The sequence below is a fragment of the Pezoporus flaviventris genome, unplaced genomic scaffold (assembly GCF_033815535.1).
Source record: "Pezoporus flaviventris isolate CSIRO_AGI_PZ_B2104156 unplaced genomic scaffold, CSIRO_AGI_Pfla_v1 ptg000022l, whole genome shotgun sequence".
NCBI lineage: Eukaryota > Metazoa > Chordata > Aves > Psittaciformes > Psittacidae > Pezoporus > Pezoporus flaviventris.
In genome coordinates this window covers 4,243,175-4,265,876 of record NW_026892570.1, presented here as the reverse complement: position 1 = coordinate 4,265,876, position 22,702 = coordinate 4,243,175, and the positions used below count along the sequence as shown (strand labels likewise).

At 39.2% G+C, this 22,702-nt stretch overlaps 1 protein-coding gene across 7 annotated transcripts in view; it reads right to left on the bottom strand.

Annotated features, from left to right (window-relative positions):
* Positions 1-22,702, bottom strand: part of AOPEP (aminopeptidase O (putative)) — a 190,685-nt gene that overhangs the window by 80,042 nt on the left and 87,941 nt on the right. For 6 of the 7 annotated variants that reach the window (XM_061456324.1, XM_061456331.1, XM_061456330.1 and 3 more), the window contains 3 exons: positions 21,182-21,225; positions 15,323-15,383; positions 261-323 (listed from right to left, as the gene is read on the bottom strand). In XM_061456324.1, the coding sequence (XP_061312308.1) occupies positions 261-323; positions 15,323-15,383; positions 21,182-21,225 (168 nt within the window). The remainder of the gene's footprint in view (positions 1-260; positions 324-15,322; positions 15,384-21,181; positions 21,226-22,702) is intronic. The other variant, XM_061456329.1, reaches the window with a different exon arrangement.

The following is a 22,702-nucleotide window of genomic DNA, read 5'->3' as shown; positions in this document are numbered from 1 at the left end:
GAGGTTTATTTCCAGCCACCCAGTCCAAAGTTTTTCCAGGCTACCAACGCCAAGTTTAGACGATGGGGTTGTTATTATTTAATAAAGAAGTAACTCTTCAGTTTTTTTTCTCCCATACAAATGTTTTTCCCATATGAAAGCAACTATGTTTTAAAGCATGGCGGGGGTGGCGAGGGGCGTCAGGTGAAAAACCTCGGGAGCAGACTGGCAAAGGAACGAAGCGGGGGCAACGTAAGAGTTGCTGAAGATTTTCTCCTCACCTCGCCGCTCACTTGCTGGACGAGCCGACTCTCCTTCCACGTCTCGCCCTCCTCCAGCAAAGGCTACATGGGGGAGAAAGCGCACGCTAAGGCGGGCTTGCAAGCGGAGTATCCCCGCTTACGCTCCGCTCCCCGAGGCCGCGGGGCGGACGGCACAGACCGAGACGGTACGCGCTGCAGCAATCCCGGCCCGCCCGACACCGGCCCCCGGCCCACACCCAGCGTCACAGAGCCGAGAGCCGCGCCCGGCCCGCCCTGTCCCGTGCTGCCGTCGCCGTCCTCAGTGGCGGCACACCGCAGCCCTCGGTCGGAAATGAAACACCTCCGCGGGGTTCCCCGCCCCCGAGCTCCGGCCCCCGTGTCTGTGCGGAGAGGAGGAGCGCTCCGAAGGCGTACGGACCAGCGGCTCCGGGGCGGCCCCGCCGGGGCTTGCCGCGCCTCCCCCGGCCCAGCGAGAAATACCGCCAGTGGTACCTCGCCGGCGGCAGGCGGGGCCCGGCTCTCCGCCCCGCGGCGCTGCGGGTACCGAGGCCCGCCGAGCACGCGGCGGCGGTGCGTACCGCCTGGCCGCCGCGCCGGGTCTTCCTAACATCCGCGTGAGCGGCGTTACGGTCTAGCTTTCAGAGAGACGCTCTCTCGTCAAGTCCCTCATTGTGACAAACGCCTTTCCTGTTAACCTTCCCACAACCGCCCGCTGTCCCAGCTGTTCACAGAGTAACGAGCTAATGGGGCTGGCTCAAGAGAGGAAACACCACCAACATGAAGTGCTTCAGCTCACCCCCAGTACTTGCTTGGCACCTGAAGAATCCAACTGTTAACTTACCTTGGAGGGCCTGAAATGTGCCTTAAAAGCAAGAACCAGACCAGCTCATTAATCATGTGACAGCACAGCAAGCCCCTAATTGCGGGTCCAGTTAAATGCTTTATTCAACGAGAGACTGCAAGCAGATGATTTAATTTAGGCGTGTGATTTCAAGATGTTTCTGTGGTCTTTGAAGAGGATATACAAGCCCTGCTATGATGGAAGACACGGAAGTAATGTCAGCTATGCAAAATTTGAATACTATAAATTCCTAATTTGGGATTTTATTTAGTGATCTGTGTTTAGCATTTAAAATGACAAGACAATAAAGGATAGACTGCATCATACTCAATACAGTTAAAATTATGATAGAAAGGTATTTTTAGTATTTAAAAAATAATATACTGTTTGCTATATTATATATGACAATTTCCGGACAGCATCAAAAGAAAATCTATGCTCTTGTAAAAGAATAAGGCTCATTAAAGCACATATTTGAGAGAACCCTCCTATATATAGAATTAGATGGACTTTGCAAACAGATTTAAGCAAACACAGGTCCAATTAGTGTGTACCGTATCTTGACAGTATCCCTTTATCACTGAAAAAAAACAAACCCACACCAAAAAAACCCTCTCTCCTACCCTTTTTGTTTTACTGCCACAACATGCTTTTTTTCAAGATCAAAAGCTTCAGATCAAAGCCAAGATCAAACTCAATGCTTTAAATAGAAGCAACTTCACTATGAAGCATTACTCAAAAAAAAACTTTTTAATAGAGGTATCACAGTAGAAAATTGTACTATCGATCTTTATTTCACACTCGCCACAGGCCTACTTGAACTTGCATATTTTCATTTTGTAAAACTGCAGCAGATTTCTACTAAATGGTACTTCTGGAAGCTCCTAGAAATTGGCTCTTGAACTCTGCACATTTGAATGGAGAAAGAACAACAGAGCATAGTTCAAAGAGACAAACAAGGATATGAACAAAAAATGATGTTAATAGGAAATACAAACTAATGTAACTACCTAAACAATATTCCCTTGGGTCAGCCAACAGATTAGATTGTGCATTCCCACAGATACAGTTATGCAAAACACTGGGAAATAGAGACAGTGTAAAAGATTTATACTTTAAATCCTTTGAAGGATTACACTTCCTGTCCTCTCAAATGTTGAGAAAACTAGGGGAAGAAAGTTACATGAGATACTGATTTACAGACCTGCAGACCCTGAGGCTGATTTGGGATGAAAATCCCTGTACACACAAACATATGCTGTGTTAAAACTCAGAGGTAGCTCCTCTTTTCCTGTTAGTAACTGCACAGCAGTGAAGGAAACCCAACAGGAATTGTTACTTACTTTTTATTCTGGTAATAGATCTTGTGGAGCCAACACCTCAGGTGAGAGCATACCCAGTTTAAGAGGAGAATGGCTGCATGATCCTCCATCAGCCGTTCTGTTTGCTGTCCACATGACACTGACTGCCGAACCCCCTCACAACAGAAACTAAGAGATTAGTCCTTCCATCTTCTGTGTATTTCTTTACTTGGAAAGCCTTTCTTTCAGGGACTGCTAATGGAGCTCTCCTATCTAACACTTCGGTTGGGAACAAGCATTTATACATGTCAACGCATGCTAGGATACTTCATTCTTGGAACAGCAGGATTAAATATAACTGAATTTTGAAATAGGGAGAGGAGGTAACACTTCCTACCGGTGAAGGCAGGCCCATAAATAACTTAGGTAAATAATTTAGACGGTGATTTACATCAGCTATTTTTCAAGCCAGATCCCAAGAATACAATGAACTTTGAGGATTGTATATAGCCTAGAAAACAATAGGATATTTGAGCAACAGCCAACTCTTTCATTTTACATTGAAATAGAAACTGGTTTTAAATTGTTCAGGCTGTGATGGCTGCTAATGATAACTCAATGAAAAATCATGATTATGCACTTTTCCTTTGCATAAATTGTCTATAATTTCAGTGGATCTGTGCTATTCTAATGCTAAAACATTCGATATTGGTGAACTTCTTAGTAGCTTGTTGTATCCAAGGTGAATACTGAATAAGTGCTTACCAACATTTTTTGGATACTGGAAGGCAAAAAGAAAAGAATGAAAATGGAGGAATATTTACTGTAAATAAATTTTAAAAGAGCTTTTGCAAAGCAGAGAAAATTGATAATTAATGCAGTCATTTTCCAATCTCTCCTTTCTAGAAATGGTATTTTCCTCTCAATTACTGAATTTTACACCACATACACACCCCCACATTTACGTGTTTAGAACTATGTGGACACCAGCAAGCACACAGGAAAGCCTGCAGATTTTACTATGGCATCATGTTTTCTCCCAGAAGATGTAACTAACTTCACCAATCTACAAATTGCAATTTTGTACCTTTATACAACCTGCCTTGTAACATAAAACAAACAATGGACTTCACCCCCCCCCCCCGCCCTGATCCGTTTATCATGATATTGCCTATATTTTGAGGCTGATGCCATCACATCTGTGATATCAGTAAAAGATAATTTAATGGAACTATGATAAAATTCAAGATATGTAACTGTTTTCTTACCATTGAGAAGATTTATAGGAAAAAAAACCTACTAGTTTAAGTTGGAAAATTAACTTACTTGGAAAGTGAGAATATGATGTATCCTCAGCACAGCCTGTGTAACCTAAAAACTGATTCAGCAGAAGAGACCTGGCTTCCAATCTTTTGTAAAAAGGTTCACAAAATGAAAATACAGCAATGCGTTTTATCCAGTATCTCACCAGATGATTAATAATGGCTTGAAATATTTGACTGTATTCCCCAACGGCAAGAACTGCAAGGATTTTAAAACACGACTGTTATCAGAGAGACTAAGAGGCAGTAGTGGGCTACAAGTGAACATGGCAAGATGGCTGGTGCATGCATATTGCAAGAAGCAGTATATCAGCAGCAGATCAAAGTTACTGGAAATGAAATCCAGCCCAGAATGTGGTCCTCTGAGAACAACAAGTCCCCCAGCTGACTCTGTGCAGTTTTCATGGGGACAGCTTTATTCACTTTGTTTTGGTTTTTTGGTTTTGGTTTGGGTTTTTTGTGGTTTTTTTTTTTTTGTTGGTTTGGTTTGTTTTTTTGTGATTTGGGTTTTCTTGGGGGTTTTGTTTGTTTGTTTTGGTTTGTGTGGTTTTTTTGTTTTGTTTTTTTTTATAGAGAAAACCAAAACCATGTCTTAACATGGCTACAGGCCAGTCCTGCACCACTGATGTGACAAGCAGTGTTTTTCTCACTTTTCCAGTACAAAGACACTCAAAGAAAATTAAGCAGACTTTCTTTCTTCTTGAAGAAATAAAATACAGCTTTCACAGTTGCTGAACTCTGGGTCTTACTGATCCCTTGAAGAAATCAAAAATTCTTCCAACACTTCTTGTAAAGAAACATATTCAAAGCAAAAGTCCATAAGCTTGAACAATGATCTTTACTGCTCACTTTGTATTGACCAATAGCTTTGTCAGCCAGTACATTTTTCTAACCTTTCTCCAGACATCTTAATTCTGGCATTTAAATTTTACTGTGGGCTTAGAGGGGAGTAGACAAGAATAGCTAAAGCAACTTGGAAAAACATTCCTTTCTTATGGAGATTAATGAGTTTTAGGAGAATCACTTATTTCCTCCATGATTAAATAGGAGGTAACCATCACCTACATCTTCAGCCTGACTACGAAGCACTGCTTAATGAAAGGGGATGACTGAAGGTAACATAAACCTGGAAAGATCTTGACATTGCTGGTGTCAGCTTTTGTGAAAGACAACTAACTGATGGCTGTGGAACAAAGACCATTACACAAATTTTGTTACCACCTGCTCTCTGCAAGTTCTTCAGCAGCTCAGTGTTTTTGCAGAATGTGTGAGAAGAGCATTGGGCTGAAAAGCAAGAGCTTCCATTCCCAACTATAGCCAGCTGGGAACGCAACAGCAGGACGTCAACCCTCAAGATCATTTTGAGTTTCTGACTGGACCACTGCAGGAATCAGCAGGTTGCAGTTTTTTGGGTTAGCATTACACAGGGCTACGTGCCTAACTCTATCCTCCTACATTAAAATTATCTCAAATATTATTTCCTGAAGGAGCACTTGATTTCTCCTTATTTCATATTGTGTGTCCCATGCACTAAAACTACTGGAGAGATTTCAACCATTTTGAAGGCTACTCTTTCCTCATTAAAATAGAAAACCTGTTAGATAGCACAAAAAATATTTTAAAGCTTTATGGATTGTTTCCACTGGATAAAGAAAACAATGGGCAGGCTAAAAATTAACTGGTTGCTAACTTCTGTGCTTTGGATGTTTTTACAAGCAATGGATTAAAATTAATGTTTATTTCTATGCAAGCCCAGCTGTGTCCTGATTGGGTAAGCCTCAGTTCAACATTTTTCTGTAAAGTCCCCCTCTTAGCTATGTTTCCACCCCCTGCACATGTAGGTGTGAGAGTGGGAACTTGGGAATGTGAACTTCATCCAGCATTGATCAGCCAGGCAGCAAACTGTTATTGTTCTTTAGATACCAAACATAACTCCTTTCTAGCAGGGATAAGCTCAAGTCATTCTGCACATAACAGAGCTTTTGTGTTCAGCGATGCAATTAATAGGGAAAGGGAACAAGAATGACTGCTTAAGATTTATTAAACTTAAAAGAGGTTCTAAGTGAACCGAGTCCACAATTATTTCAGAAACTGAACATTTGTTTCAAATGCATTTCAACTTCTTGAACAAGCTATGACTTGTGCAGATTTACTACACTACTACTACTGTACCTCTGAGCTGGACACGTACAATACTGAAAGGCAGCCTGAGGAAAAATAGAAAGACATTTGTGAAAATCTGGTTTTTAACTGGCAAGCCAATGTTCTAGCAGACCATTAAATCCAGTAAAGTATCCTGACATAATACAGACTCACAGTCCCAGCAGAGAATCTCAAAAGCAATTTTTTCTGAATTATTCAATTAATGGTTAAATTAAGACTCCTAAAACTGATTTTTAAACTTTACTTTTAAACAACAGAAGCAATAAAATATTATGGGAAATACTTTCAAATGTAACATTTAAAAATTAATATCTACATTCAACCTAGACAGCAAGTTACTCAGCACTATACGAGTGTCCAGCTTGAGGCAGCCTGTTTTCCAATTTTAGAATGTGCTCACACAGTAATTTGTAACAGTGCCATACTGATCTTGAATGTCTGTGGTTTTCTCCTAAAATGACCAAACCCAATGATTACCCCAAACCCTCCAAAACTATAAAAATACTCTATGCCTGAACTTGAAGAGATCTGAAATATATTTGGGCTCTTACTGACATGTAATGATGTATTTTATGTAAGCAACTTCCTTGAACTTTTGCATATTTAACAAACAAGAATTTGTCATGGTTGTATCTTGTTTAGCAGTATCTAAAATCCAATTTATAGGAATGGCTAAATAAATTACAAGGCCATTTTATGCCAAGAACTTTCTTCAGATCAATACAGGCTCTGTTTAAATAATAACAGACCTTAAAACTTAGTTGATAGTTTGCTACAAACAAAATAGCAAATCTCCATATACTACTGCCTGTTTGGAAAGACTTTCAGATGGATAGTATTTATTTAAAACATCTTTCAAAGAGTTAACAAAATTGAAAGAAAGTGTCTCTCTGTGTGATCTGTCTTGATCTGTTTTGCTTTGTGATTCATCTGACATTTATGCACTCTACAGTACTACACACATTACTTGATTACAGTATTATATTTTCAAAAATCCGATCTTCAAAAACTTTTTTCCTACTGTGCTTGCTATCATTAGAGAAGACGTTAATCAATTTAGATTGTTGACCTATGATCATTTAAATTTTGGTCTTGCTAATAACCTTGCTAAGATTAAAAAAAAAAACCCACAGTTTTTCTAGAGGGGAAGTGCTTATCTTCAAATTATGCTTTCCATGTACAAGTACTTCTCTTAAAGTAGCATAACTGCATTCTGTCTCAAATGTCAACTAAATAGAATTCAGCTATGAAGTCAGCTGTATTTTCTTCACTAATGTTAAAATACACACAAAACTCTCTATGTTCAAATAAGAATTCAAAGGATATGTAGCAAACTTCAGTATTTAAGCAGCAGTTGTGACTAACTTGTGACTAACAATGCCAACTTTGAAATTAATCTAACAGTCACTGTTAAGCTTCATTAAGTAAGTAAGTAAATTACACCTCTTCATAGGGCCCTTCCCATTTTATTTCCCCTACCCACAAGCTTGAATGAGATTTTCTTACTTGGCAGATAATAATGATAATAAAAAAATTTGCAAGATAAGGCATGGCTAGCAATGACAAGAAATATCAAACAATAACAAACCCATGCCTTAAGTTACACGCTGATCAAGTAAGAGTGATTTTTCTCTTGGAAAATTTTTCTAGCACCCTCTATGAAACGTGGATGAACAGTTTAGTAAGTTTAGTAAGAGCATTATTTTAAAAAATATACTGATGTGGTTGGTTTGTTAGTAATTGACCATAGCTTCTACCCTGTGATGCATTCTCTTGCAGAGCTATCCCTTCATCTGTATTTTTGTCATAGTAAAAGGAAACAGGAAATCTAGAAACCTTATACCTGGGGCAAAAGAGAGGAACCTTCTTAATAACAAACTGTATTATCAGACATCATATTAAGTACTTGAGCTGCTCCTGTAACATTCTCCTAATACCTACAAAACTACAGAAATAGGTTATTTGCATTGGTTTAAAACCCTTTACAACATATATTTCAGTTTAAATTTTTTAATAGTTTTGCTACGAGTTTCCTTTCCAATTCATTTCTTCTTCAGGCAGGACAATCCAAGAGCCAGTCACACGCAAACAAAACCAGAAATACCATGAACAGATGAATATTCAGCACTGGAAGATTTCTTTTGACTTTGTATTTCCAGAAACTTAGACAATTTACGAGTCACATTAGTAGATAAAGCCTAAACTACTGCCGTACCACAGTAACAAAAAGCACTACAGATTAAAAAAAAAAAAAAAAGAGTTCTTTTTAAATGGCAAAATCCTTAGTACTGCAACAGGAAGCTGTGCTCCAATGTTTATTCAGTATTAGAAAGCATGGAGTAATATTCTTGCAATACACACTATGTATGAGCTGTACATACTCTGAAATGCTGCTTTTAGTCAGATATACTTGACCTACCTTAAACATTAAGGTAAAAGAGTGGGTAAGAATTAAGCTTTACCAGGATAATAAAGTAGCAAAAGGGACGAGGAGAAAGATACAGCAGTGCTATCACCTCTTGCAATTTTTTTCATGATTTTGAGGGGATGTTTGTCTCTCTAGTGCCTACGTCTATATCATAAAAGACTTGTAGATTACACTGTAGGATATGTAGAAACTAAACATCATGAAGGAGCAGGGCAGCTACTTCCCCCTCTTATTTTTTCTAACTGAAGAATAAATCTGGACAAAATGATTTTCATAACACAAAGTACCAAATGAAATACCCAAGGAACATTCAAGATAGCAAGTTTACTAGTAAACAGTAGTATGTTATAAGTCAATGCAGTTTCACAGGGAAAAGAAAAGGTGGTGAAACTGAAATGAGCTAAAAATACACATGTAAGAGTATGAGATGCAGATGCTAATGTTTATAATTATACTTCTCAGTTGAACAGTGTACAACAGAGTTCAAAAGAAATTATTTTAAGCATATTCTTTAAAGGTTAATTATCTAGGGTAGAATAAGAACTTCAGGTAAAAGTAACTGGCCAATATGAAACAAAACCAAGTCTGTACAGAACTGAGAAAAATTTCCTCAAGAAGCATATGGTCTGTTAAACTCTAATCACATAGACTGAAAAACACAATAGAAACTGTACTTTAGAGAACAAATCATTATCAGCAGTGGTCATACAAGATTCCATAGGTGTTTTCGAGCTCTAAATACTGTTTTGTTCTTCTATTTCTTGCCAACTTAACTCACTGACTAAAGTTAAGTGATTACTGCTTGCATGTGATGAAAAGTTGCTATAATCCCTGTAGTGAGTCACCTCTTGAGACAGAAGTACATGCTGTAGGTTGCTTGATTTGATAAAAAGTATTTTCAGCAAAACAGCCTTATTTAACACCACCATGATGTGTTCCCAGAAAAAAAATCCTCATGAATGCTTCTACCTCAGAAATGCTTGGTTACATTTCTTATGTTCCTTATTGTTTTGCATGTGAGAAAACCTTAATGCACAGCAAGCCTAAAGGCAACCACTGTACTGTGGCACCCATCCATGTAAGAAAGAAGTGGCCAGTCATCACCACACACCCTTTTTTACAACATTAACCTTTAATGCTTTGGAAAATTATTTTTTCATGGCAACAGGCCAAATTCTGGTTTAATTTATAAGTCTGACTCCCTTACATTAAATTATTCTTGGTTACTGCTGATATGTGTATATGTATATATATATATATATATATATATATATATCTCCCAAAATTTAGAAAAGACAGAATGACTTTTCAAAGAATTAAATGGTATTAGAAATTGTCAAATACCAAAGTTTCAATAGTTGCAAGTATAAAGGGGTACATGTGTATGTGGCTCCCTGGAGAGAGTTGGAGATGATAGGATTTAGAATGGCAAATGTTAACAAAGCACAGGTAAAAGGAGTACAAGATACTCGGATAGATACCATGACATATAACGTATGTAAAGAGTACAAAATTCCTCTATTGGAATTCCCCTATTGGAAGGAAGATGGTAAGTAACATTGCTTCAGCAATCTGGGTAGTAGAAAGTATTTACTCTCAACCATCTTTTGCACAAGTGGCTTTACAGTGTCCTTACGCTAGACACTGTATGAAGACAGTGAACTGAGGGGTGGGCCAAAACACAGAAATAAAAGATGCCACAGAAATAACCACAGGCACCATAGAACATAAAGGTTCTCATATGGCAAAGGTATAAAGAAACCATGTTCTAATTTGATTTTCAGAATGGACAGCATGATGCATATTCCCCAATCCTATTACAGAGGATTGTCTCTCCAGTAAGGAAGTTTCCTCTCCAAATGCAGTGAAGTCTTAGATAGTAAATTTAAAATGTTTACATTCTCAATCAAGATGTTTTTCACAAAAAAACTGAGAACTACTTTTTGTCCCTAAGGTGCTGCAGGATTGAGTGACTAGCTATCATGCTAGAGGACTCTATCATACATTCAGTGAAATAGGGGTGATAAGCAGAAAGTTGCTGAATCTTGTGTACAGCACAGGATGTTGCTCCTGTGCCATTGAGACATCGTTGGAGCAGACATTCACCGGCTGCTTCAGTTGCTTCAGTACTCAGGAAAGGTAATCAACTTCAAGGGACAGTGTGCACCTCATACTGCTTACACTGCCTGACAGGAGAGTGAACAGGATGAGGAGGAGAAAGGAGCTGTCAGAAACCTTCCTCTACACACACCCTAGTCTGCTTACCTGGCAACCTCCGTGAGAAGGTCAGTTCTGTGGCATTCCTGGGCTGGTATTTATTATGCATGTAGTTAACCTGCACGTATGAAGGTGGTCTATGTGCCTTTACATAAGATTCAGCACATTAGCCAAGTGAATAGTTTGGTGAAATAATCTACATACTTTTTAAGGGGGGTTCAGTATAAGCTCCTGTACAGCACATGAGTAGATTTATACTGCTGTAGACACTAAATACAGTCATATTTAGATTATAGATACTAATGTATTGAAAGTTTTGATTTTAAGAATAGAGGATCCCCAAGTTATTTAACACAAAGGAAACAAGGTTTCCTGCTTGCTGAATGACAACTGCAATTCAATAAAGTGGAAACAAGCTCCCATAAGGGCCCGAGAAGTGCTTAAGGCAAAAAGGGTAAACCATCAGAAAGAGTCAGAGGGAAGAGGTCAGTATGCTATGCTCAGAAGAAGCAGAATACTATGTCAGCAGGTATTGTAAGTAAAATGCCAGAAAACTCTTCCATTTCAGGCAGACATTTCAGCATTTACAACTACAGCTGTGAAATGTCAGTTTATCCCATGTACTTGAAGCAGCTGTTCTACAACATACTGAATTGTTTTATCAGGAACAAAACTTTAATCAAAGCACAGTATTAAATTCAAGGTCCTTTTACAAAAATTATTGAATATCAAATGCATGTCCTGGGTTCAGCTGTAACAGTCATTTTTCTCCTTCCTAGTAGCTGGCGCAGTGCTGTGTTTTGGCTTTAGTCTGACAACAGTGCTGATAACACATGGATGTTTTAGTTGCTGCTCAGTAGCACTTACCCTGGTCAAGGACTTTTCAGTCTGTCATGTTCTGCCAGTGCAGAAGGGCAGAAGAAGCCAGAAAGAAGTAGAGACAGGACACCTGACCCAAACTAGCCAAAGGGGTATTCCATAGCACAGCACATCATGCCCAGTATATAAACTGGAGGGAGTTACCCAGGAGGGATTGATCACTGTTTGGGTCAGGCTGGGTATCGATCAGCAGGTGGTGAACAGCTGTATTCTGTTCCCTTGTTATTTCCCTTATCATTATTGTTAGTAGTAGTTTTATATTATACTTTAGTTATTGGACTGTTCTTATCTCAAAGGGAAAAAATAATTCAAATCCTTCTGAAGGCCAGTTCTGCCATAAACCAGAGTAAGCTTAAGGGATTTGCACAGGAGGCTCAATTTTGGGGAATAAAATGGCAAAAGCGAAGTCGACAGATCCCCACAGATGCAATCAACAAGATATTAGTTGGTGGAAACATTGCTGTTAAGAAAGAAACGCAAGCTTTCTTGGGTGCTGTGGGGTTCTTGAGAATGCACATCCCAAATTACAGTTTAATTGGAAGCCCTCTCTATCATGTGACCCAGAAGAAGAATGATTTTAAGTGGGGCCCTAGGCAACAACAAGCCTTTGAGCAAATTAAACATGAGATAGTTCATGCAGTAGCCCTTGGACCAGTCTGGACCGGGCCAGAAGTTCAACATCTTTGTTCAACATCTTTGTCATTGATCTGAACAGTGGGATTGAGTGCGCCCTCAGCAAGTTTGTCGATGACACGAAGCTGTGTGGTTCGGTTGATACACTGGAGGGAAGGAATGCCATCCAGAGGGACCCTGACACGCTTGTGAGGTGGGCTGATGCCAACCTCATGAAGTTTAACCATACCAAGTGCAAGGTCCTACACCTGGGTAGGAGCAATCCCAGGCACAGCTACAGGTTGGGCAGAGAAGAGATTCAGAGCAGCCCTGCAGAGAAGGACTTGGGGCGTTGGTCAATGAGAAAATGAACATGCACCAGCTTCAGCATGCGCTCGCAGCCCAGAAAGCCAACCATATCCTGGGCTGCATCAAAAGGAGCGTGACCAGCAGGTTGCAGGAGATGATCCTTCCCCTCTACTCTGCTCTTGTGAGACCTCACCTGGAGTATTGTGTGCAGTTCTGGTGTCCTCAACATAGAAAGGACATGGAACTGTTGGAACAAGTCCAGAGAAGGGCCACGAGGATGATCAGGGGACTGGAGCACCTCCTGTATGAAGACAGGCTGAGAAACTTGGGGCTGTTCAGCCTGGAGAAGGGAAGGCTGAGTGGAGACCTCATACCAGCCTTCCAGTATCTGAAGGGGGCCTATAGGGATGCTGGGGAGGGACTCTTCATTAGGGACTGTAGTGATAGGACAAGGGGTAATGGGTTAAAACTTAAACAGGGGAAGTTTAGACTGGATGTAAGGAGGAAATTCTTTCCTGTTAGGGTGGTGAGGCACTGGAATGGGTTGCCCAGGGAGGTTGTGAATGCTCCATCCCTGGCGGTGTTCAAGGCCAGGTTGGACGAAGCCTTGGGTGATATGGTTTAGTGCGAGGTGTCCCTGCCCATGGCAGGGGGGTTGGAACTAGATGATCTTAAGGTCCTTTCCAACCCTAACCATTCTATGATTCTATTCCATGATTCTACGATTCTGAACTGTCAGAAAGTGAAAAGCAGTATGCCTTGTTTACTGATGGCTCTTGCCGTATTGTGGGAAAGCATCGGAGATGGAAGGCAGCTGTATGGAGTCCTGGACGACAAGATGCAGAAACTGCTGACGGAGAGGGTGAATCAAGTCAGTTTGCCGAGGTGAAAGCCATCCAGCTGGCCCTGCACATTGCTGAACGAGAAAAGTGGCCAGTACTTTATCTCTGTACTGACTCATGGATGGTGGCAAATGCCCTGTGGGGGTGGTTGAAGCAATGGAAGCAGAGCAGCTGGCAACGCAGAGGTAAACCCATCTGGGCTGCTGCACTGTGGAAAGATATCGCTGCTCAGGTGCAGAACCTGGTGGTGAAGGTACGTCATGTAGATGCCCATGTACCCAAGAGTCGGACCACTGAGGAACACCAGAACAACCAACAAGTGGATAAAGCGGCTAAGATTGAAGTGGCTCAGATGGACTTAGATTGGCAACATAAAGGTGAATTATTTTTGGCCCGGTGGGCCCATGACACTTCAGGCCATCAGGGCAGATATGCAACATACAAATGGGCTCGTGATTGAGGGGTGGACTTAACAATGGACACTATTGCCCAGGTTATTCATGAGTGTGAAACATGTGCTGCAATTAAACAAGCCAAGCGGTTAAAGCCTCTTTGGTATGGAGGACGATGGCTGAAGTACAAATATGGGGAAGCCTGGCAGATTGACTATATCACACTGCCACCAACCCGCCAAGGCAAGCGCCATGTGCTTACCATGGTGGAAGCAACCACCGGGTGGCTGGAAACATACGCTGTGCCCCATGCCACTGCCCGGAACACTATCCTGGGCCTTGAGAAACAGATTTTGTGGCGACACGGCACCCCAGAGAGAACTGAGTCAGACAATGGGACTCATTTCCAGAACAACCTTATAGATATTTGGGCCAAAGAGCATGGCATTGAGTGGGTATATCACATCCCCTACCATGTATCAACCTCTGGTAAAACTGAATGGTACAATGAGGTGTTAAGCACTACACTGAGAGCAACAGACTTTCAAACTTTGGGATATACATTTAGCAAAAGTCACTTGGTTGGTCAACACCAGAGGATCTGCCAAACAAATCTGGCCCAGCCCAGTCAGAACTTTTACATTCCATAGAAGGGGAATAAAGTTCCTGGGGTGCACATAAAGAATTTGCTGGGGAAAACAGTCTGGGAGCACCATGCACCACTCAGCCACTCGCTCACTTGCCCTTTCCCCACCCCACTTAGGGAGGGATGGAGAGGAAAATCAAAATAATATAACTCCCTTGGGCTGAGATAAGAACAGTCCAGTAACTAGGGTATAACACGTAACTACTACTGCTACCACCAGTAATAATAATGATAAGGGAAATAACAGGGGGAGAGAATATGAAACTAAAAGGGGAAAAGAAAAAAAAAAGGAAACTAGCAGTGATGCACAATAAATACAACTGCTCACCACTCACTGACCACTACGCAGCCCAATTTGAGCAGTGATCTGGGCCTTCTGGGTAACTGCCCTCAGTTTATATAGTGGGCATGACACGCTGTGGTATGGAATACCCCTTTGGCTAGTCTGGGTCAGGTGTCCTGTCTCTGCTTCTTCCCGGCTTCTTGTGCCCCTCCTCACTGGCAGAGAATGAGAGACTGAAAAGTCTTTGATCAGAGTAAGCATTACTGAGCAACAACTGAAACATTGGTGTGTTATCAACATTATTCACAGACTAAAGCAGAAAACACAGCACTGTACCAGCTACCAGAAAGGAGAAAAGTAACTGTCAACAGGTGAACCCAGGATACTATGAACCCAGGACAACAATGAAGTATGTTACCCATGCATAAGACTTCATGAGCAAGTCACAACATTCAGAAAATATCAGAGTACAAATTATTGAACATTTAGTTACTGCTGTCAGTATGGCTTTTAGGTAATTCATATACTGTAAACTGTGAACAATGCTCCTTGCATTTAACGGAGTCTACAACTATACTGTAAAGCATACTTTCATATGCCTACAGTATTAAGCAATAAGTTTTGTAAGATTTGCCCTTTGTCAGTCTTGTTGAGGCAATGGCAGAAGCAAAAACCTGTAGCCAATAAAAGCTAAACCCCTATAAAGATGTGGAAAGCAGTTATTATCAAAACTGTGTATTTTAAACCATGCCTGTTTTAAGTTCAGGTAGTGATTTAAATAACATATAATGTAATGAGAAATGCAAGAATCCAGAAAGAGCTGGGAATTGGTATTTTGTATTTACCTTTGGTATTCCGGAAGTGTCAAGCCAATTCTGGAAGATGCTTTCTGCAGTTAATCCAGATCTTAAAAGAAAAAAAAAAAAAATTTGAAAACATACACAAAAACATCATTTTTCCTCTATGAAAATTAACTCTTTAGAAGCTAAGCAAAACCCTCAAATCCATGTACTAATTGTACTGCATTGGTACTACATTCTTGGGGTTTCTTAAATGAGTAATACCATCAGAGGTGACATGAGCAAATTAAAGACAGATCAGGTATTATGTGCTTAAAACTCAAATGATAAATTCAGTGCTTTTGAGGATTGACAGAGAAAATGTAAGATGGCAAACTACATTTATGAAACATGTAAAGTCTGAACAGGAGCTCTATTTTTTGAGTGGACTTTTTAAAAAAAAAAAAGCTCACAGAGAAGTATATTTAGCCAGAGACATACAAACCCAGTATTTTACTGCAGAAGGAGCCTAAATGCAAACACAAGATACTAAAGAAATTAAATTAAAGGCAAACTTCCTTAAACTTTTGGGTTTTAAAAGGCACTAATATGTATTAGTTAACAAGTATCTATTTTAGTTTCATATTGTCTGCACTTTCTTTGTATCTTGATAACATTCACAGAAAAGTCACAGAACAGTCTGGAGCCCCAGCAAAAGGTAATAGTTTGTCTTGATCAAGCTGTGTGGGACTGAAATAACCACATAGAATCATAGAACAGTTAGGGCTGGAAAGGACCTTAAGATCATCAAGTTCCAACCCCCCTGCCGTGGGCAGGGACACCTCACACTAAACCATGTCACCCAAGGCTCTGTCCAACCTGGCCTTGAACACCACCAGGGATGGAGCATTCACAGCTTCCTTGGGCAACCCATTCCAGTGCCTCACCACCCTTACAGTAAAGAACTTCCTCCTTATAGGCAATCTAAACTTCCCCTGTGTAAGTTTTAACCCATTATCCCTTGTCCTATCATTACAGCCCCTAATAAATAAATAAATAAATAAATAAATAATGGAATATGTTAGTAGATGACCCTGGCCATAAAGTAAAAGTATCTATGTGGTTACAAATCATAGTTACTACTTTTTTAAAACTTGGATATTTTTACTTGGAATTGCTGAAGATTTAAATTACTGATATTAAAAACAGCATTTTTCCAGACCTGGCTTATATCCTGACTTAGATAGTCTTGTCCCTGTTGAATCCAAGATGGGAAATTTATCCTCTGTCTCCAAGCAGAACTATGTGTTAGCATTCCCTGGAAGTTAGCATTCCCTGGAAGTAGAACTAATAGTTATAGCCTCCACTCTACAACACTGTGGTGGGAGATCTGCCAGCCCTACTCAAAATGAACAGTATTCTGAAGGAGGTCCATTAAAATGAGCAGGTCTACCTAACAGTCTAAAATTTTGCCTATGTGAGTTAGGGGTGGAGAGTCAGCTGGCTCTTCACTGAGTAATTGTTCAATAGTATATGCAAAATATAAGCAATCTGGTTTTAATAAATTTATGCAACATACACTGGAATTTTGTAACAAAGGCAAAAATCAGACACCAGGTGCTTTAAAAATGAGAAGGCCCTGCCTTACAAATGCTGCCTTTTGTCATTCAGCTCCTAAAATATGCTTGCATACATGGCAAAAGCATCATACCAAAAAATGGAAGCTGCAGATTAAGGAAAAAGAACATTCAGATTACAATAACAATAAAACCATTTACACATGCTTTCATTTCCTATTTTTTTTTTGGTTTGGTTTTTTTTTTTATGATACAGGACAAGGATCAAGCCCCAGAAAAGATGACAAACAGATCGTTGTTTCAAAGTGAGTGTCCTCGAGAAAGGACACAGGGCTTTATACTTGTAGGGGCTGCAGTTCAGTAAAGCATCAATATTCAGAAAGGGCACTTACCACCTGCTTATGTTGCAGTTCAGCATCTGTAAGGGCTTAAATCTGGGGTGTGTGTGATTTCCTGAATAGAACAGGCCTTCTGGTTAAAGTACTATTGGACTGTGAGATCTGGGTACAATTGATTCCCACTGTAATAGAGCTCTTACAAGGCTGGGCAGGTTCTTCAACTGTTTTGTGCTACAGTTCCCTACTGTAAAATGAGAATATAATGACATCCAATATGTCATTCCTTGTCTATTTGTTTAGATTACAAGACAATCAGCCTAGGAATGACCTCCTAAAATGCATACATACTGTTCATAGCCAGATTCAATGCTTCAGAACAAGCTCTGTAAAATACTAATATTAATGATAACTTGAAAATTAGGATTATAAAAAATGTCTGTACATCAAGTTTTCATTGCACAAGACCCCAAGGCACTCTACAAACTTTACCATAAGCCCACTTAATTCCGCAGTTGAGGAGAAGAAACCACTTCTAGAATAAGATATTGCAGCAAATCAACAGTGCACATGAAGATGTGCAACATTTATTTTTTTTAAAAAAGGAAGATAAAAAGTCTGCCATATGCAACTGAAAATACTCCAACAAATATATTTGTTTCATCTGCATATATACATTCATACACATCCATCATTTTCAAAGTAAGCCATTCCAGCTAAATATGGAGGCATAGCTAGAAAAGACTAGTGAATGATTAGTGATTCTGTTAACCACTGGGAAAAATCTTTCCCAGTAATTTGCTTTCGGCCTTAGATGCCTACCAGCTGTTTGTCTCAATCAAAATCACTGTATTTACAACAATGTGAGCAACAAAGAAAGCAAATCTGAAAAAAAGAAATATACACCTGTATAGCTGAGTTGTTTGAAATTGCAGCATTATTTTAATTATCAATTAAATCATTGATATTAATTAGTACTTAACTGACAACTTACTAAGACACCCAAGGAATGTCGTTAGTAAGCCTGAGTTATTAACAGTACAAATAGCAGAGCTGTAACACAAGCCTTCCTTTGTCTATTGTGAAATATTAAAACCATAGCTTTATTAGTACACTTATTTTATGGAATGAAAATAAATAAAAAATACCACCAGAAAACCCCAAAGAACAGAACTGACTTGCTCAAAAAAATCTGCAGGCATAAAGAGCACAAGCAGCTGTGACTCTGATTTATCCAAGGCTGGTAAAATTCACTCTCTGTTACAGGGTCTTAAAAACATTGAGTCTGCACAGCGCACATGTTGGGCAGACATGGAGAGGATCAATTTACAGCAAAGACTGTGGGTGCAAGCCTTGGAGAGAACAGAGCCAATGGGAGTTTTAGATCTAGTGCACTCTGATATACAGACACACAGACACATAAGAGGGTGTTTTGTTGTTGATTGATTTAAGTTTCCTTTTTGGGTGGTTTTTTTTTTTTTGGTTTTGTATTTTGTTTTCTAATTTTACTTTATTTAGTGACATTTCAAATTATATATGAGGAAATAAGACGCCTGTTACAGGTGGGAAGTATTGTGTGTTTTTTACAGAATGGCCATGATAATGAGACTACAGCCAGTGCAAGTTATATTTTAAAAGGCTTTGAAAACAGAAAAGGATAATGATAGATATTTGTTTGTCTTTCTTGCCATTAGCCCTTCACATAAAGAAATGATCTTCTGTAAGAACAAGTTGGGAAGTTCTAAAGAACCATAGGTAGTGCTAGGGCTGTCTGATGTCAGTATTCAGCTGCAGTCCAGAAACATTCTTTGCAGAATGGATCCCAACAGCTAAGACGCCATTAAAATTGAGTCAGAGCAGGAAGTGAAGCAGCCCTATAAACCAGGTATATAATCCTCCTCCTCTGAGTACAGAAGGCAGCAAAAATCAATAACTGCCACTTAAGAGGTTATGTCTGTATCTTGGAACTGCTCATTGATGGGAATGTACTAAAAATTCTCATGTAACTGAAAACTAAAGGAATTAAGTACTGAAAGAATGAGAATCTTTTAAATATAGTCTGCTGTGTCCAACAGCAGAAAGCTAATGTTGCATTACCACAACATAATAATTACAGAAATTTCCACACTGTTGTGTGATTGCTTTCTGCCAATGTTAATCCTGTTCTCATTACAAAAGTCTCCCATAAACCAAATTCTGCTTCGGCTAGACTAGTTTGCCTCTGTTGCCGCAAGGATTTGGCTTGATTCCCTACTAATAATTTGTATTTTCTTCTTCTTTTTTTTTTTTTTTTTGGTAATTATTAAATCCAGACTCCATTACAAACATCAGTATATTAGAGCATTTCATATTTTTCAAGTAAGGATCATTTAGTTTAAACATTAAAATTTTACTTGGTAGAAGTGAACAAGTCTAGGAAGTTTTGTGTGCTACAGAGAATTCTGTTGCTCTAATCTTGAAATGCATTTAATTCCTACAACTGAAACTTTGTGCAGCTCATCAGCAGATGATCTCTAAAGATATATCATTTTTATAGTTCCTTCCTTTGCTTTTACCTCAGGCTAGTATTTGTGTACTAGCAACAGAATATGTTCAAGAATGAAAAAAAAATCTTTGTAGCAGATAAGAAATAAAGGACTTTTGTATATCCAGATGTTCTGTTATTTTTGGCATCGTTGTTGATATCTGCACCCATGGTAACTTTGGCAGTAGGTAAGTTCAGATATGCGGTATGCTTGATTGTAAAATTAATTACCATAAATCTGAAATTTTGTTAATACATTCAGGAGCGATGCAATGCAAATAGAGACATACTTCTTTTGCATTAGTCTCACTGAAAGTTTACATATTTTGGCATATTTCTAGGTGGAAAATTGGATGCTTATTCAAATAACATTTGCACTGGGTTTGGACTTCAGAGAAACACAAGTGAAAAAAGGAAGGAAAGCAGAGGTTTCATTAACAAATCAATGTATAATCATGCCATTAAATAATTAACTTTCATATATATTCCATTTAATACTCCTGATTATATTTGAGCTGGAAACCCGTATTCAGTGACATAAACAAAGTATCATCCTATGGTAAGTCACTGGAAAATTTACCACCACCCAGATTAAACTCATGATGCCACAAAACGCATTATCTCAGTGATAACTAGCTTCTCTGTCCCTCACCCCCTAAGAACAGAATAGTTTCACTAAAATATCAATACATTTGAATTCTGTGTATATCTTCTCACCTTCCCCCCCCTCCCCCCCCTCAACTACTCACCCAGAGTTATGAAGACTTTGGAATCTTGATCCCCAAACCTGGATTTTTCAAGTGAATACATTGTTTTTAAAAGCTATAATGTGCAAAGCTTTACCTCAAAGCTCTACCTGTATTTGTATCACAGCCTGTAGTTACACAGAGCAAACCAATGGAGAAGCAGGATGATTTCAAAGCTCTGCTAAAGACTATCATCTTCAGCCAGTAACCATCACACATAGAAGGATTTGGAAGGACATGTCAGGCAATTAATGCTGGATTTCCATTGACATTTTCCATCCTTCCCTGTTTGGAATACTGCATGGCAAGACAAGGATGGTACCACACTACTGCTTGAGATCCATCTTCTCTAGTTTCCTGCATCCACAACAAAACTCTGGCCTCCTTGCTCTAGGGTGCCATGTGCCAAAAGCAGGTGGTAAGAGGATCACAAATCAGTTTGAGCACGCAGCTCTGCCTGGCACTTCAGATCACACAGTGAATATAGGACTTCACTACTGCCCTATGCAAGTTAAATGCACTGCTTGGCGATCACGGCAACCATGGGATAGAACAACGCAGCAAGTCTTGTGTTTTTTGTGTATGTATCTGTGAGGATTTTCAGAGAAAGTTACACATACAAACTTGAAAAAAACAAGCGGAGCAAAACTAAATGAAATCCTACTATTTCTGGCCAGCACAACTGATATTCACATTTACTTTCTACTTTCTTATTTGACTTTTCTAGCCTGGTTCTCACTTACTCTTTTTCTTCAGGTATGTCTTCCAACAGCATGCAAAGAAAATCCTAGAAAATGAACAAAGCACCACAGTTAAAAAAATCGTGAAGATGTAACTGTGCCTGCATTGCTAGTGAGAGATAGGTTTTTAAAGACTGCAGATAGGAAAGAAATTTATATATCCACTATGGTGCTATACTGCTCGGTTATTTATACAACATATGTTATGTTTGTCATTTTTCCAGCCCACTCAAGCAAAAAGTGTCAATATTGAAAGAAAATGGGCTTGAAAAGCCTGCTGCCTATTTAAACATAATCCCACATTTCCATTTTTATTTAATCTATAATACAGACAAACTATATTTAAAACTGTTAAAGGCTGCAGATTCACACACTCAGGAGCTAAGAAACACCAATCAGAATTGAGGGTGTTTATGTTCCCTCCACTGTGCTTATGTTATCACACTGTCTTCAATTAACCACATAAGGCCTTTTTTTCCCCTTAATGCACATACCTGGTGGGAATGTCACACCTACTCCTCATTGTATGACAAAATTCACAATGCTGCTGCCAACCACAGCAACTAAGGAGCAAATTCATCAAAGAAAAGGTAGAATTGGTAGATAGAATTTCTTTCATAGATATGTAAGAAGGTGAAATGCCAGTGAAAGAGCGTTACAGTCATCCTCACTTACAACTCTGTGATAAACCCTCTTTTGAAAGTTACACCTGACATCACTTGAAGGTTCTCTTGCACCTCACACTACATGACCTATTTTTAATGAGAATCACTTTGACACAATACACTCCTCTGAACAAATTCATAAGGATATATTAATACGAATTATTCATTTACATGCTATTTCATAAAACAATACATCCACTTTCTTAATACTAATCTTTGTGAAGACAAGTTTCATAGGCTAATGATGCAGTACCTGAGCACAGGCTGATTTCTGATTTCAAGTACTTGTTCTCAAAGATTTTAAAGAATAATGTTTCCTAAAACAGAGTACCTAACTTACCTAACTTAGGTACTCTGTCACAGCATTCAACAGAAGATGCTGTTACTCTGATTATGGTATTGTTAGGGAATCAAAGAGTGATTGAACAATTGAAACTACTGGTAACATTGTTAAGCCTTCCTCCTTTAGATTACAAGTGAAATTCAGGCTATGTTGCAGTAGCTGAAAAATTTGCTTACAATGAAAGGTTAAATTACACAGTGCTGCGCTCAGTGTTGCTATGCCATGAATGTCATCATAACTTTGCCAGAAGTCATTCTGACCTAACTACAGTGTACTGATGACATGATGATAAAGTATGAAATCCCCTTATTTCATACTACTACTTGCAGTTCTGTACCATTATTCTGTACGTAAGTAGAGAACTACCGTCTCCTTCCACATGTGGAAGTTTTGCTGGAGGTACAGAGTGAGCTTACATAAAGAATATGGAAAGATTATCAATAGAGTTGTTTCAAAACTGCATGAAAAGTAATACTGAAATAATGATTCTTGACACTATTTGCACCATCTCTGTAT